The 17,668-nt window shown below is 46.0% G+C and overlaps 1 protein-coding gene across 2 annotated transcripts in view; it reads right to left on the bottom strand.

Moving 5' to 3' along the window:
• LOC140198171 (gamma-aminobutyric acid type B receptor subunit 1-like) overlaps positions 1–17,668 on the bottom strand; it is a 289,471-nt gene that overhangs the window by 12,961 nt on the left and 258,842 nt on the right. For both annotated transcript variants that reach the window (XM_072259164.1, XM_072259165.1), the window contains exons 16-20: positions 13,580–13,712; positions 13,092–13,208; positions 6,470–6,577; positions 3,091–3,184; positions 2,825–2,952 (exon numbers count right to left, since the gene is read on the bottom strand). In XM_072259164.1, coding sequence (XP_072115265.1) covers positions 2,825–2,952; positions 3,091–3,184; positions 6,470–6,577; positions 13,092–13,208; positions 13,580–13,712 — 580 coding nt within the window. The remainder of the gene's footprint in view (positions 1–2,824; positions 2,953–3,090; positions 3,185–6,469; positions 6,578–13,091; positions 13,209–13,579; positions 13,713–17,668) is intronic.

Genomic DNA, 17,668 nt, shown 5'->3' with positions numbered 1-17,668 from the left:
AGGCCACACTTAGATCCCCTCCAGTTCGCCTACCAGCCGCGACTAGGACTTGAGGATGCCATCGTCTACCTGCTGAACCGTGCCTACGTCCACCTGGACAAGCCAGCGAGCACTGTGAGGGTCATGTTTTTTGACTTCTCCAGTGCGTTCAACACCATCAGCCCTGCTCTGCTGGGGGAGAAGCTGACAGCAATGCAGGTGGATGCTTCCCTGGTGTCATGGATTCTTGATTACCTGACTGGCAGACCACAGTACGTGTGTCCAACAGAGTGATCAGCAGCACTGGGGCTCCACAGGGGACTGTCTTGTCTCCCTTTCTCTTCACCATTTACACTTTGGACTTCAACTACTGCACAGAGTCTTGTCATCTTCCGAAGTTTTCCGATGACTCTGTCATAGTTGGATGCATCAGCAAGGGAGATGAGGCTGAGTACAAGGCTACGGTGGGAAACTTTGTCACTTGGTGTGAGCAGAATTATCTGCAGTTTAATGTGAAAAAGACTAAGGAGCTGGTGGTAGATCTGAGGAGAGCTAAGGCACCGGTGACCCCCTGTTTCCATCCGGGGGTCAGTGTGGACATGGTGGAGGATTACAAATACCTGGGGATATGAATTGACAATAAACTGGACTGGTCAAAGAACACTGAGGCTGTCTACAAGAAGAGTCAGAGCAGTCTCTATTTCCTGAGGAGACTGAGGTCCTTTAACACCTGCCGGACGATGCTGAGGATATTCTACGAGTCTGTGGTGGCCAGTGCTATCATGTTTGCTGTTGTGTGCTGGGGCAGCAGGCTGAGGGTAGCAGACACCAACAGAATCAACAGTTGTGGGGATGGAAGTGGACTCTCTGACGGTGGTGTGAAAAGAGGATGCTGTCCAAGTTGCATGCCATCTTGGACAATGTCTCCCATCCACTACATAATGTACTGGGTGGGCACAGGAGTACATTCAGCCAGAGACTCATTCCACTGAGATGCAACACTGAGCATCATAGGAAGTCATTCCTGCCTGTCGCCATCAAACTTTACAACTCCTCCCTTGGAGGGTCAGACACCCTGAGCCAATAGGCTGGTCCTGGACTTACTTCCTGGCATAATTTACATATTACTATTTAATTATTTATGGTTTTATTACTATTTAATTCTCTATGGTGCAACTGTAACGAAAACCAATTTCCCTCGGGATCAATAAAGTATGACTATGACTATGGTTTGGGGGTTTATATATATAGAATAATATATCCTGGGAGTGAGTTACAGGCTGGGATCTAATTCAGGGCTTCAGGGGGTTTATACATAGAACAATGGATTCTCAAAAGCGAGTTAAATTCCAGTGGAGTGCTGTGGCACAAATGGAATTGGATTGTGCAGGCAAATGGGGTGAGTATGGGTGAGTTGGGATGAACATGATGGGTGAAGGACTTAGTTTCTGTGCTGTACAACTCTACAACTGGATTTCAAAGATTGTGATACTCATGCTGGTAGACTCCAGCCTGATGGGAATTTGCATGTCATCCGGAGTGTCTCCTGTTTCTCACACCAGCCTTCCCTCTGCTCAGTGCCCTCACTCTCGACCCTACCAAAGTCACAAGATGGCTGGAGACAGTACCAAGTTACACAGCAAATTAACTATCCGCTTTGAAGGAACAGAATTTGACACATGGTGGGTCTCTCAGACGCTTTAATACAGGGTTCTTTGAGAAATTTTGGGCATCTATGAGAATCTATATCTATTTATGGGTTCTCTGTAGGAAATTACAAGATTTCTAATGGATGTTTCTATGGGGATCTACAAGGTTTCTAATGGAGGGTATTTATGAGGTTTTAATGGATCTATTCTGGGTGGCAGGGTGGAGATACGTCTCAATCAAAGGAGGTGTAAGGTGCTCCTTCCCTCTGCTAGCCTGAAGGTCACCCTTGGGCAAGGTGCAGCACCTGATTAGCCCCTCGATCAGGGTCATGTGAAGCCATGGGGAGCAGGTAGTGGATGTACAGTGGTTACGTATCACAAGACCTGGTTATGTCACCACTGACATAACCATTTCTATGGGGATCTTCAGGCTTCTAATGAATCTATGGGGTTTCTATGGAAATTTGTCAATCTATGAGTTTCTAACAGATATATGAATTCTATAGGGATCTGCAAGGAGCAGGTCTTGTAATGGATTTATAGGTTTCCACGGGGATTTGCAGGGATATGTGGGATCTGAATGGATCTACAGGGTTTCTACGGGGATCTGTAGGGATTGTCTATGTCCCTTGTGGATCTTCACTGTTTCCATGGGGACCTATGGCAATTTATATGCTTCTGCTGGATCCATTGGCCTTTGTAGGGATCTACAGGACTTCTAATGAATCTATAAGGCTTCCATGAAGATCTGTGGGGATCTAAGATGCTTTTGATGCTTTCTGTGGGGATCAATGGGGATTTTTATGGATATATAGGGTTTCTGTGGGGATCCATAGGGGTTCTAATGGTTTGTGCCCTTTTCCAATCCTGATCAGCCTGAAACATTGAGGTTTATTCCCTTCCATAGCCCCACACACGGAGTTCCTCTAGCACTTCATGTGTGTTCTATTGAATCCATAGGTGAGCTACAGGGACCTACAGAGCTTCTAGTGATCTCTATGGTATTTTATGGTGAACTACAGGGATCTAAAGGACCTCTAGGGTTTCTAATGGGAAGCACCAGAGCAGGTGTCTAGAGGTTTGGCCACATAAATGGATAGGAAGATGGAGGGGATTGTGGGGGTGAGGGATTTCTGGAGATCAAGAACCAGGAATGGCTGGAGGTTGGGAAGGGATCTCCTAACCCTAATGCTTACGGCCACGTTGTAGATGGCCATGCCCACGGCCCGGTGGTCATTGATCTTCTCCGTGGAAACGCTCTTCGTCTCATAGGCCAGGAAGATCCCCAGGAGGAGCAGCAAGCCCTTGTATCCATAAACAATTCCTGCAGGGCAGAGAGGGGAAAGGAGTTATGATAGGTGGGGCGCACGGCATTCAAGATGAGGAAGCAAGGAGTCAGTGTCAGGGTGTGGAAGCCCCTCTGCCTTTTCCCTTCCCCTCCACATGTAACTAGGCCACTCACCGAGCCAGGTGTTCATCTTCTTGGAACTGCAGTGCTCCAGCTGTGGTAGGATCAGCACGTCCTGATCTCCGGCGGGAGCCTCTTTGGTGAATTCCTGCCAGGAGAAGCAGGCAGGAGATGTCAGGGGCTCAAATCCAGACCCAGCTGCCAAGCCTCACCTAGACCCCCTGAATCAAACCCTTCCTGGCGATTGGCTTATTCACCGCACAGTGCCCTTCCATCAACCCCCAAACACAGCAAAGGGGATGTCAGACCCTTAGTGTTCATCCATGTAGTCAGAGGGAGACTCAGGGCCCCCTCAGCCCACCAAGACTGTGCCGTTATCAACCGCACATTTCCATTACCTCTACATCCCATCAATCTCATTTTATTCTTCCTATGTTTGCAATGGTGCCTACCACTCACCTGCACTTAGGAGGTGGCTGACAGTGGCCAGTTAGTTCAGTATCACCCTAAAGGACTCCCATCTCCCGTGGAGTCAATGCGGGAAAAGCCCCTGGCCCAACTTGTCCGTGCTGACCAAAGTACTCATGAGTTAAGTCTAAACATTTTCTATCCCTATCTCTGTCCATAGGACATAGAGCATTACAGCACAGTAACGGCCCTTTGGGCCGCAACCTATGCTGACCTTTTAACCTCCTCCACGATCAACCTAACACTTTCCTCCCACTTTGTGTGTTGTGATGCACCGGCAGCAACCTTGCCATTTTTTTTTTTTTAGCATTTTTGTCTGCTTTTTACGAGGACCAGTTGCTAGCTTGATGCTTAACCCAACATGGATGGAAAGCGTGCAATGAGCCGGACAGATTCGAACCCAGGACCACTTGCTTCCAAGTCTGGTGCAGATGCCACTGCACCACCAGACAATTTCCCCCACAAAGCCCTTCGCTTTCTTTTCATCCATGTGCCCATCTAAGAGCCTCTTAAATTCCCTAATATATTAGCCTCTACCACCTCCTCTGGCAATGCATTCCACACACTTACTACTCTCTGTGTAAAACCCCTACCTCTGACATCCCCCTATACATTCTGCCATTCACCTTCTGGTATTAAGTGGTGTCACTCTGGGAAAATGGCGCTGGCTGTCCACTCTATCTAAGCCTTTCATCACCTCCATCAAGTTGCCTCATCCTTCGCTGCTCCAAAGTGAAAAGCCCGAGCTCGCTCAATCTTTCATTAGACATGCTATCTAATCCAAGCATCATCCTCCTCTTAACCTTCTCTGAGGTTTCCACGTCCTTTCAATTCTCCATGAGTGGGTCAGACTACCCAGTCAGCTCGATGATGTGATGAAGTGGTTTGACTATCTACCAGATGGCCAGGGTGAGCAGAATTGAACAAGTGTATTATAGGAAGGATGTAGAAATTTTGGAGAGGGTATAGAGGATATTTACCAGGATGTTGCTTAGATTAGAGAACATGTCTTCTTAGGAAAGGTTGAGTGAGCTAGGGCTTTTGTCTTTGGAGAATGAAAGGAGACTTGAAAGAGACTCTACAACAGTTGGGTATATGAAGGGAGGACAGGAGGATGAACACAGAGCCCTTAGTGGAGGACATTGTCAAATGGTACAAGCTGAATCATTTGCAGCTCAACATCAGTAAGACAAAGGAGATGATGATAGACTTTAGGAAGACTAAGCCTGCATTGCTCCCTGTTTCTATTGATGGTGAGGATGTGGTGAGGACCTACCAGTACCTGGAGGTGCGTCTGGATGACAGACAAATAGAACACCAACACAGAGGCTGTGTACAAGAAGGGCCAGGGTTGTCTCTACTTCCTGAAGAAACTGAGGTCCTTTGGAGTATACAGGCCTCTCCTTCACATGTTCTACCTGTTGTCTGTTGTCACCAGTACAATCTTCTATGCAGTGGTGTGCTGGGGCATTGATATTAACACAGGTGACGACAACAGGCTCAATAAATTGATTAGAAATGCTGGCAGTTATTAAAATCAAACATGGCACACTGGAGGCTGTGGTAGAACAAAGGACCCTACAGAAAGTTCTGGCCATTCTGGACAATGTTTCTCATCCTCTGCATGCCACCCTGGCTGAACAGAGGAGCATGTATAGTAATAGACAGCGCTATACGAGGTCATTTCTACTCTCAGCCATTAGGCTCTATAATGAATCAAGCTATATAAGGGGAAGTGATGACCCCCTCCCCCCTTGTCAGACTGTTTGAGGTAACTTATTTATTTATTCTTTCTTACTTCTCTTCTATTATTAATATATTTGTATATCTGTGTGCTTGTAATGCTACAGTGACACTGTAATTTCCTTTGTGATCAATAAAGTGTCTAGCTATCTGTAAGATGATAAGAGTGGAGTGAACAGCAAGTGCCTTTATCCCAGGGTGGCAATGGCTAATATAAGAAGATATACTTTTAAAGTTTAAATTGGCGCTGGAGAAGTACAGCGACGGCTTGCTGGTAGCAAACAAAACTACTAACTACTTTATTAATCACAGTTTTTCTCTAAAGTGATAACTGCAATCAATAGCATGTAACTTCCCTTTCAGAGCTGAGCTTTTCAACAGCCTGTATGACTTGGCACCTCTGCAGTGTGAGCTGAAGTCTTGAGGCTGCAGGATGATTGTGGCATGGCGTGTTTGGGCTGAATCGAGCTGGAGGGGCCCAGGCCTGAGAGTGGGCGGCACGTTCTGCACTGAACTGAGGCCGTGGCCAGCAACTAACAGGCTCCTGGATTGTCTGTGACTGGCTTTGTGGCTGTGTATTCATGAGCTTCAGTTCTGAATGTTATTTGCTTGCTTTTGTTGTTTGCACAATTTGTTTTTCTCCCCCCTGCAAATTGGCTCTTCTTTTTACTGGGTTCTATAGGATTCCTTTGTTTTGTGGCTGCCTGTAAGGAGACGAAACTCAAGGTTATGTATAGCACACAGTACATACTTCGATAATAAATGTACTTAGAACTTTGGAGGGAAGTATAAGGGGGATGTCAGAGGTGGGGTGAGTAGTGGGTCAGTGAAATACACTGCCTGGGGAGGCAGGGACATTTAATAGACTCTTCGATAGGCACATGGATGACAGAACAATGGAGGGTTCTGTAGGAGGAAAGGGTTAGATTGATCCTGGAGTAGATGAGCACAACATGGTGGGCTGAAGGGCCTGGATTGTGCTGCACTGTTCTATGTTCCTTCTTCACATACTTTTAAACAGTTTTTCTGTATGTATCTCTACTTTCTATAGGCGCACCACTATCTGTTGCTCTTCTCCTAGTGGTGCACTCCTTCCGCAGACCCACTACCTCTGTGTCAGGGGACACACTGCTGCCATAAGTCCATTCCCTTTTTCCTTCTGAGCATCTCCCTGGCACCGGTACTCCGTATTGGATCGCATCCCCCCCCCCCCCGACCTCACCTCAACAGTGCGGTGAAGCGGGTCGACCAGCTGCCAGATGGCCAGGGTGATGACATCGATGGCCAGCAGCACGCTGACCGTGGCGTACAGCTTCCAGGGCTCCAGGTGCTGCAGGAGAGCAGAGCGCAGTTAGTGTAAGCACTCAGGGTGAAAGAAAGTTAGTCACACCCACAGAGTTGGATGTGAGGCATTGTGTCCTCTACCCTGCTGTTGGGGCAATAAGTCACACATTGTCCTCTCTCCCCCTCCCACCCCCGAGTACCATGGACCCAAAGTTGTCCTCTTTTTGCCCCTCTAATGGTGTTTCCCACTAAGTGAGGCAACCAATTAAATCTGCACACTGTCCATCCACTGTGCGCGTGCATGCGCACACACACACACACACACACACACACACTCACTCATCTCATTCGGGAGCTTGGGGAGAAGTTCTCGTCTCCAGCACTGTCTACCCTCAACTGGGAAACCAAATAAAACCATTCACATGCTTTTATTCCATAAACGTACCTATTCTTAATGTACGAGGCTGTCTCTCACTATCCAGCAACAAACAACCTGCTAGAGAAAATCAGCAGGTTGAGCAGAATCTGGGGGGTAAAGGAATAGCCAAAGTTTGGGTCAAATCTTGCATGTACACATTCTCCCTCCCTGGGAGGGGGAGAGGAGAAGTGGGAGAGGAGAAGGGTATAAGGGAGGGGGAGAGGGAGGGAGGGAGAGAAATAGAGGAGAGAGAGAGAAACAGCGAGATGGTCAGAGAGAAGGGGACAGGGAGAGAGAGAGAAAGAGAGGCAGAAAGATAAAAAGAAAGTGAGACAGAGTAAGTTGGAGGAGCCAGGGAAATAGAGAGAGGGAGAATGGCCCTTGTGGTATTGACCCCCACCCAGGAACCAACATGGCTACTATGAGCAGAATGGCCTCCTCTTGTGTTTCTCTTCACCTGTCCCAAATGGCTGACCTCTCACCCCGAGCCCCTTCCCCTAGCACCCTCCCCAGTCTCCTTACACCCACCCTGCCTGTCCCTCTCATTCCAAGAACATGCCCCTCGAAATGACCTTGAAGTTACAGAGGACAAGGTGGAAGATCAGTCACCTTCTTAGCAACCAGGGTGTGACGACTCCCCAGGTTTGCTGGCTCTGTGGCCAGCAACATGGGGCCAGTTACTCTGGTATCCGATTGTTCTGGAACCCCTGGCATCCCAACATGGGACACTCTTTAGTCAAAGTATGATCAGGCATCTGGAATGTGGGATAAGTGTGTGACCAAGGCTGGGAGAAACTTGAGGAACACCAGGCAACAGGAATACTTGCGTGTTTGTGTTCGGAGATGGTCTGGAGTGTTTTTGACTGGTTTATTATGGTCACATGTAACACAATACAGTTAAAAAAAAATGTCTGTGTGCCATTCATTCAGATCAACCATAAATACATTGAGGTAGTACCAAACTAGACTGCAGAATATAATGTTACATTCACAGAGAAAGTGCAGTGCAGGGAGACAATAAGGTGAAAGGACCAAGACAAAGCAGAATGGGAGATCAAGATTTCATCTTTTGAACTTTGAAGAGTTTTATCTGAATACAGCGGGATAGAAGCTGTCCTTCAGTTTAGAGTTTAGTGATATGTGTTTCAGACTTCTGTATCTTCTGCCCAAGAGCGAGAAGAGAGAATACCCAGGGAGGGGTTACATTGGCTGCTTTCTCTAGGCAGGAAGAGGTATAGACAGAGGTGATACAGGGGAGGCTGATATTTAAGACTATAACACCATAAGATACAAGAGCAGAATTGGGCACTTGGCCATCAAGCCAGCTCTGGCACTTCATCATGGCTGATACAATTTTCCTCTCAGCCTCAATCTCCTGCCCATATACCTTCATGCCCTGACAAATCAAGAATCTATTAACCTCTGCCTTAAATATACATAAAGACTTGGCCTCCACAGCTGTCTGGCAAAAAACTCCACAGATGCACCCCTCTATTCTGAGGCTGTGTCCCCTGGTCTTAGACTCTCCCAGCATAGGAAACATCCTCTCCACAACCACTCTATCAAGGCCTTTCACCATTCAATAAATTTCATTGAGCTCACCCCTCGTTCTTCTGAATTCTAGTGAATACAGGCCCAGAGCCATCAAACACTCTTCATATGACAAACCATTCAATCCTGAACCTCCTTTGAACCATTTCCAGTTTCAGTACATCCTTTCTGAAATAAGGGGCCCAAAAGCGGTGAAATCATCGGACAAAGTCAGCATGGATTTGTGAAAGGAAAATCATGTCTGACGAATCTCATAGAATTTTTTGAGGATGTAACTAGTAGAGTGGATAGGGGAGAACCAGTGGATGTGGTATATTTGGATTTTCAAAAGGCTTTTGACAAGGTCCCACACAGGAGATTAGTGTGCAAACTTAAAGCACACGGCATTGGGGGTAAGGTACTGATGTGGATGGAGAATTGGTTAGCAGACAGGAAGCAAAGAGTAGGAATAAACGGGACCTTTTCAGAATGGCAGGCGGTGACTAGTGGGGTACTGCAAGGCTCAGTACTGGGACCCCAGTTGTTTACAATATATATTAATGACTTGGATGAGGGAATTAAATGCAGCATCTCCAAGTTTGCGGATGACACGAAGCTGGGTGGCAGTGTAGCTGTGAGGAGGATGCTAAGAGGATGCAGGGTGACTTGGATAGGTTAGGTGAGTGGGCAAATTCATGGCAGATGCAATTTAATGTGGATAAATGTGAAGTTATCCACTTTGGTGGCAAAAATAGGAAAACAGATTATTATCTGAATGGTGGCCGATTAGGAAAAGGGGAGGTGCAACGAGACCTGGGTGTCATTATACACCAGTCATTGAAAGTGGGCATGCAGGTACAGCAGGCGGTGAAAAAGGCGAATGGTATGCTGGCATTTATAGCGAGAGGATTTGAGTACAGGAGCAGGGAGGTACTACTGCAGTTGTACAAGGCCTTGGTGAGACCACACCTGGAGTATTGTGTGCAGTTTTGGTCCCCTAATCTGAGGAAAGACATCCTTGCCATAGAGGGAGTACAAAGAAGGTTCACCAGGTTGATTCCTGGGATGGCAGGACTTTCATATGAAGAAAGACTGGATGAACTGGGCTTGTACTCGTTGGAATTTAGAAGATTGAGGGGGGATCTGATTGAAACGTATAAAACCCTAAAGGGATTGGACAGGCTAGATGCAGGAAGATTGTTCCCGATGTTGGGGAAGTCCAGAACGAGGGGTCACAGTTTGAGGATAAAGGGGAAGCCTTTTAGGACCGAGATTAGGAAAAACTTCTTCACACAGAGAGTGGTGAATCTGTGGAATTCTCTGCTACAGGAAACAGTTGAGGCCAGTTCATTGGCTATATTTAAGCGGGAGTTAGATATGGCCCTTGTGGCTACATGGATCAGGGGGTATGGAGGGAAGACTGGGGCGGTGTTCTGAGTTGGATGATCAGCCATGATCATAATAAATGGCGGTGCAGGCTCGAAGGGCCGAATGGCCTACTCCTGCACCTATTTTCTATGTTTCTAAACCTGCTCACATTACTCCAAGCGAGGAGTCGTCAGTACTTTATAAAGTTTCAACATTACATCCTTGCTTTTACATTCTCGTCCTCGTGAAAATAATGCTGACATTACATTTGCCTTCCTCGCCACAGACTCAACTTGCAAATTAACCTTTAGGGAATCCTGCACAAGGACTCTCAGGTCCCTTTGAGCCTCAGTTTGTTGTATTTTCTCTCCAGTTAGAGAATAGTCAATCCTTTCATTTCTTTTACTGAAGTGCATGACTATACATTTCCTGACACTGTATTCCATCTACCATTTCTTTACCCATTCTACTAATCTGTTCCAAGTCTTTCTGTAGCCTCTTTACTTTCTCAAAACTACCTGCCCCTCCAGCTAACTTCATATCATCTGCAAACTTTGCAACAAAGCCATCAATTCCATCATTGAAATATAATGTAAAAAGAATTGGTCCCAACACACACTCCTGTCGAACACCACTAGTCACTGGCAGCCAACCAGAAAAGGCTCCCTTTATTCCCACCCTTCGCCTGCTGCCAATCAGCCACTGCTTTATCTTTCCTGTAATACCATGGGCTCGTAGCTTGTTAAGCAGCCTCATGTATGGTACCTTGTGAAAGGCCTTCTGAAAATCCAAGTACACAACATCAACCGATTCTCCTTTGGCTATCCCGCGTGTTATTTTGTGTTAGTTTATCACGTGCCTTCAAGCACTCCAAAACCACGTCACTAACAATCGACTCGTCTTCCCAGCCACTGAGGTCAGACTAACTGGCCTATAATCTCCTTTCTTCTGCTTCTCTCCCTTCTTGAAGAGTGGAATGTTTGCAATTTTCCAGTCTTCCGGAACCATTCCAAGATCTAGTGATTCTTGAAAGATCATTACTAATGCCTGCACAATCTCTTCAGCCACCTCTTTCAGAACCCTGGGGTGTACACCATCTGGTCCAGGTGTCTTATCTACAGCCAGCCAGAAAAGGCTCTATTTATTCCCACTCTTTCCTCCTGCCAATCAGCCACTGCTTTATCCAGGCTAGAATCTTTCCTGTAATACCATGGGCTTGTAGGTTGTTAGGCAGCCTCATATATGGGACCTTGTCAAAGGCTTCCTGAAAATCCAAGTACACCACATCAACTGATTCTCCTTTGGCTATCCCGCGTGTTATTTGTGTATGTTCATTGAGTTGGTTAAAAACACTTGAGCAACGTGGAAAAAAAAGGTGAAATGAACTTGTGTTGAGGGACTGATAAGATCAACATTCAGTAGAATGATAGAGCAAATAGTCCCTTCGCCCATCTAGTCCATGCCAAGCAAAGTGCCCATCCATGCTTGTCCATATACCTCTAAACATTTCCTATCCACATACCTACCCATGCCTTTTAAATGTTGTAACTGTACCTACCTCTGGCAGCTGGTTCCACGTATCCACCAACCCTTGTCAAACAGTTGTCCCTCAGCTCCCCTTGACATCTTTTCTCTCTCACCTTATACTTATGCCCAATAGTTTTAGACCCTATACCTGTGATTAACCACCTTATCTGTGCCCCACTTGTGGGCTACCCCTAGCACATCCCTCTAGGTGTGTTGGTTGTTAATGCAAACGAAGAATCTCATGTTTAGACGTACATGTGATAAGTAAACCCAAGTCTAAATTGGAATCTCACAATCTTGTACAGGTATACCTTTAAAAGGTCACCTGCCAGCCTCCAGGTAAAACAGTCCAAGCCTATCCAATCTCTCCTTATAACTCAAGCCCACCAATCCTGGGAAACTGGCTAACCTGGAGCTGGTTTGGGATCACCAGGACTTTACTGTATTTGATTACTTTTTCATCGCTGTGTAAACAGCGACTGCAGTGCCACTTTCAGCCACTGTATGGTGGTGCTACGTAACTCCCGCCCTCATAGCAGCTGAAGTGGAGCAATGCACAAAAGATGCTGGACGAACTCAGCAGGTCAGGCAGCATCAACGGAGGGAATAGGCAGTTGACATTTTGGCTGAGATCCTTTGTCAGGACTCATGATGAAGGGCTTTGGCCAGAAATGTCAACAGTTTATTCATGCCTGACCTGCTGAGCTCCTCCAGCATTTTTAGTGTGTTGCTCCGAATTTCCAGCAACTGCAGGATCTCTTGTGTTTATAGCTAGAGTGGACACTTGTTAATAATATAATGTGGCTTTTAACTGTGATTCACTGCCAGATTGCAAGTCCTTTCACAGCACAGACAACTGCTAGACTTCCTATTCTGGCCCCAAACTCTCTCTGATCAGTCATGTATCAAGATCCCTTAAAAGATGAGTTCCCAACCCTTTTTCCTGCCATGGAGCCTGTATTAATGGGTTCCCAACCTCTTTTCATGCCGTGGAGCCCGTATTAACCCCAGGTTGGGAACCTCTCCTCAAAGGGACAATGGTGCAGATAGGAGGAGGTGAGATGAGAGAAGTGAGGGAAAGAGGGTGACGGGAAGGGGCAGGCTGGAGGAGGGTTAGGGGTTATCTTTAGTCAAAGGCTGGTGGATGTGTGGAATTCATTGCCGCAGACCGCGGTGGAGGCCCAGTCATTGGGTATATTTAAAATGGAGGATGATAAGTTCTTGATTTAGTGAGGGTACCAAAAGTTACAGGGAGAGGGCAGGGGAATGGAGTTGCAAGGTACGTTAAATCAACTATGATGGAATATTGGAGCAGATTTGATGAACCGAATGGCCTAATTCTTCTCCTAAGTCTCTTATGGTCTTATCCCTTCGGCAAACAATGTCTGTGCCCACCATGTGGCCAAATGAAACTAATCCCTTTTGCCTGTACGTGCTCCATATCTCTCCATTAGGCTTGTTCATGTGCCTATCAGCCTCTTAAACACCCGATCATGCCTACTTCCACTACCTTATCCTTACTCAATGCTCAATGATATGATCCACATGAACCGTATGCAAGACAAGTTTTCCACTGTATCTCAGTACATGCGACAATGTTAAACCTATTCTAATACCAGTTAAGAAGAAGAGATTGAACCAAGGGTAAAGAGTGGGTGTTGTGTGTCCGAGACCCTAAGTGGCTGGGGGTCCCCGAGTTCCCACACCCCCTCCCTACCTTCCGCTTCTCCTTCTTCTCCACTTTCTTGGTGAACACGGTGTGGACCCACCAGATCTTAGTGAACATGCTTCCATAGGCCAGGCTGAAGCCCAGACCCAGGAGCCATAGGCGAGCCTGCAGAGAGAAGCACAATGAGCCAGGTTTACCTTTGCCGGGCCAGTGACACAGAGGGTACAAATGACGTCTCGTGGCTCCTAGGCACCTGGGTTCGATCCCTGCCTCCGCCCCTGAATGTTCACCCTGAGACCACTTGAGCTTCTCCTGGGTGTTTTCTTTCACATCCCCCAGTCTGTGGGTGGTGGGTTACTGGGAATGGGACTGAAAGGAACCTCATTCAGTTGTCAGTAAATTGACTGGCCAATTGGCCTTGTGAGAGTGTGTGTAGAGGTGGAGGAGTGGGTGGGGTTTAAGGATGGGTTTCACTTCATGCCCATTCCTTCCTTCCTCGTAGAACTCCCGTCCCCCCGCCACCCCCAGTGACTCACCTGGCAGACGAGGGGGAAATGCCACTTGCGGATGTGGTAGCCATCCAGACCAAGGGGGAACACGGCAGCCAGAGCCAAGGTGCAGCCCACCGCTGTCATGTTGTTCAGGTAGGGCTGCGAGTTCTGGATATACCTGGAGTGTGGGAGAGAGGGGAACAGTCACAGCATAGCTATACAACACCAACAACAAAAGCAACAACAGCAACAATGCCAACACCAACTGCAACAATGCCAACAGCAAAAACAATAGTAATGACAAAACAGCAATGATGCAGCAAGTTCACCAACAGAAACAACGCCAACAAAAACAATGCCAACAGCAATGACACCAACATCAGCAATGATGGCAACAACACCAACAACAATCACTACAACACCAACAATGGCAACAACAATAATGCCAACGACAATAATACCGATAATACAAACAACACCAACAATGGCAACAAAACCAACTGCAATAACACCATTGGCAATGACAGCAACAACACCAACAATGGTAACAACAATGACACCAACAACAGCAACAACACCAACAGCAGGAACAACGGCAACAACACCAACATTAGCAATGACGGCAACGACACCAACAATGGCAACAACAGCAACAACAGGGCCAACTATGGCAACAGCAGCAACTACGGCAACAACACCAACAACAGCAGTAACAACAGCAACACTAACAATGGCAATGACAGCAACAACACCAACAACGACAACAGCAACGACACCAAAAACAGCAACAATACCAACAATGACAACAGCAACAACACCAATGACAACACCAACAACAAAGGCAACAACAGCAACAATGACAACAACATGAACAGCAACAACAGCGGCAACTATGGCAACAACACCAGCAATGGCAACACCAACAACAATAACACCAACGATGGCAATGACAGCAATGACAGCAACAACAATAACAATGACGCCAACAGTACCAACAACGACAACGATGGCAACACCAATGACGACAACACTAACAATGGCAACACCACAAACTCCAACGACACCATCAGCAGCAACAAAAGCAACAACACAATGGCAACAACAGTGGCAACTATGGTAACAACACCAACAACAGCAGTAACAACAATGGCAACAACATCAAAGGCAACACCAACCACAGCAACAATGACAACACCTCAACACTAACAATGCAACAGCAACACCAGCAACAACACCAACACCAATGGCTACAACATCAACAATGGCAACACTGATAGTAATAACACCAACAACAGAAGCAACACCAACAACAGCAACAACACCAACAGAAACAACACCAATAACTACAATGCCAACAACAACAATAATAGCAACAATGGCAACAATGTCAACAATGGCAAAAATGCCAACAATGAACACAACACCAGTGGCAAAAATAGCAACAACAGCAACAATGGCAATGTCACCAACAACAAAAGGGGCAACAACACCAACAATGGCAATAGCACCAACAGCAACAGTGGCAACAACAGCGACAATGCCAACAACATCAATGACAACTACAGCAATGACAGCAACAACTTCACCAATGACAGAAACAACCATGCCAACAATTTGCCAACTGCAACAATACCAACAATGGTAACAACACCAACAAGAACAACAATGCCAATAGCTACACCCATGACAATACCAATAACAGTCACAATGCATCAACAGTAACAAATCCAACAGCTACAATGCCAACAGCAGCAATGGCAATAACTACAACAATGCCAATGACAGCAACAATGCATTACCAACAACAGCAAAATAACAGGAAAAACAATGCAAACAACAGCAGTGACAAAGCCAACAAAACAACACCGACACTAGCAATGACAATGCTAACAACTACAACTACAACACCAACATCAACAATACCAAAAACAGCAATGCCAAAAGCATTGCCAACAATGCCAACGAAAGCAACAATAATGCCAACAACAGCAAAAACAATGCCAGCAGCAGCAGCAACGCCAATGAAAGCAATAACAACACAAACAATGGCAATGGCACCAACAATAACAACAATGCCAAAAACATTGCCAAGAACAGCAACGGTGTAATCAACAGCAACACAGTTGCAAATGCCAATAAGAACAGCAATGTCAACACCAACAACAATAAGAACAGCAATTCAATGCCAACAAGAACAACAGCAATGTAAATGCCAATAACAACAATGACAACACCAACAACAGTAACAATGCCAGCAACGTCAACAGCAACAATGCCAATGACAGTGATAACAGCAATACCAATGACAGCAAAGATGTGAATGCCAACTACACCACCAACATCAATAATGCCAATACCAAGATCACCAAAAGCAACGATGCCAATAACAGCAGTAATGACAGCACCAACAACCACAACACCAAGAACAGCAAAGACAATATCAACAGCAAAAAGGCTAACAGGAGTAACACCAATGCTTACAACAATAACAACACATCACCAACAACATTGCCAGCAATGCTAACAACACAAACTACAACAATAATACCAACAATAACACCAACATCAACAGCAACAATGCCGAAAGTAACAACATTGCCAGCAACAATGTCGAACGTCATCACCAATGTCAAAAGGAACAGAACCAACAATAATTTCTACAATGGAAACAATAAGAGGAACTTGGCAACTTAAAGAGGAACACCAACATCACAACAGTACCGGCGTAACAACAGCAACATCACATGTAGACACACAGGCAACAACAGATGCAACTAGAGCAATAAAAGTGACCAATAAAATCATCAGTACAACAACAATGGTGACAAGAAACAACAGAAGTAACAACAGGTGTGGTGAGGACAAAACAAAGAGTTAATAATGACAGGCCACAACACCAATGGCATCACCAAAACCAAACCACACATTGACAGCAACAGCAATAATAACACAGACAACAACAGCAACAGAATGAAACAGAACAGCAGAACACCAGGACTAACAACAGTAGCAAAAACAACTACACTATCAATGAGCAATAAAACTCCAGCAGTACCAAAGTTCAAAGTAAGCTTATTATCAAGGTACATATATGTCACCATATACAATCCCAAGATCCACAGTAGAACAAAGAAATCCAAAAATCAATGAACTACATACAAGCAAAGATGGACAAACAATGAATGTGCCAAGGAAGACAAACTGATTGTTTTTGTTTGTGTGTAGTTTTTCATTGATTTTGTTGTGATGCGTCTAGTGTGATAGTGTAGTGAATAGTGCTTGTCGCTCTCACTTTCAGCTTCCACCACTGGCAGGCAGTCATGTGAAAAGGAGAGCTGAATGTGCAAGTCTCTCCCTCCCAGTACGTAACCTCTCCAACAGCAAGCCTCATGTAGTGCCTCCTCGCTGGCGACATACGGAAACTGAACTCCTTTCGGACCTAGGCTGAACTACAGGGGATGTGGAGGAGGCCTGGCTCCTGGATGTGTAGCATGCAGGCCTCCTGGAGCTCGTGAACCAGATCCCCAGCTATGCATAAATAGCCTCACTGCATTGTGGGCAGCCTTGGGAGAGACAAAGGCTTCAGGAGTAAACCCAGATAGCAAATCCAGAGTGGAGCCCCTAAGTTAGCTGGATGTCAATGAACATCCTTCTGGCAGCTCCTGCACCAAGCTGGTGCCAAACGTATTGCTTCATAAGCTTTCCTTTGGACTACACTAGTGAGGCCGGGAAGGGGATCTTGACAACTGGGCATCTCGGGATCTCCATATCTTCTGCCCAGGCTTCGAGACAGACAGATATCAACCAACCAACTAGTTTTTCATTGTATTGTATTTCTTTGTTCTCCTGTGAATGTCAACAACATACAACGAGCAGAGTAAAAAACACAATAGTGTAATAGATCACCACAGCTCAGAAACAAGCCATTCAGCCGACCTATTCTGTGTTGAACTGTTATTCTACCCATGCCTATTGATCTGCACCTGGACCATGAATGTTGACAACAACAGAGCCACAAACACACAACAGCATAGACAACCCTGAACACATCAGCAGCAGGTCATTTAACACTTCCCTTCAGTAACAACATGGCTGATCTTTTACCTCAGCTCTCCTTACCTGCACTAACCCCAC

The sequence above is a fragment of the Mobula birostris genome, chromosome 5, assembly GCF_030028105.1.
Source record: "Mobula birostris isolate sMobBir1 chromosome 5, sMobBir1.hap1, whole genome shotgun sequence".
NCBI classification, from domain to species: Eukaryota; Metazoa; Chordata; class Chondrichthyes; order Myliobatiformes; family Myliobatidae; genus Mobula; species Mobula birostris.
Note: the sequence above shows the minus strand (reverse complement) of the source record. Positions and strands in the feature narration are given on the sequence as shown.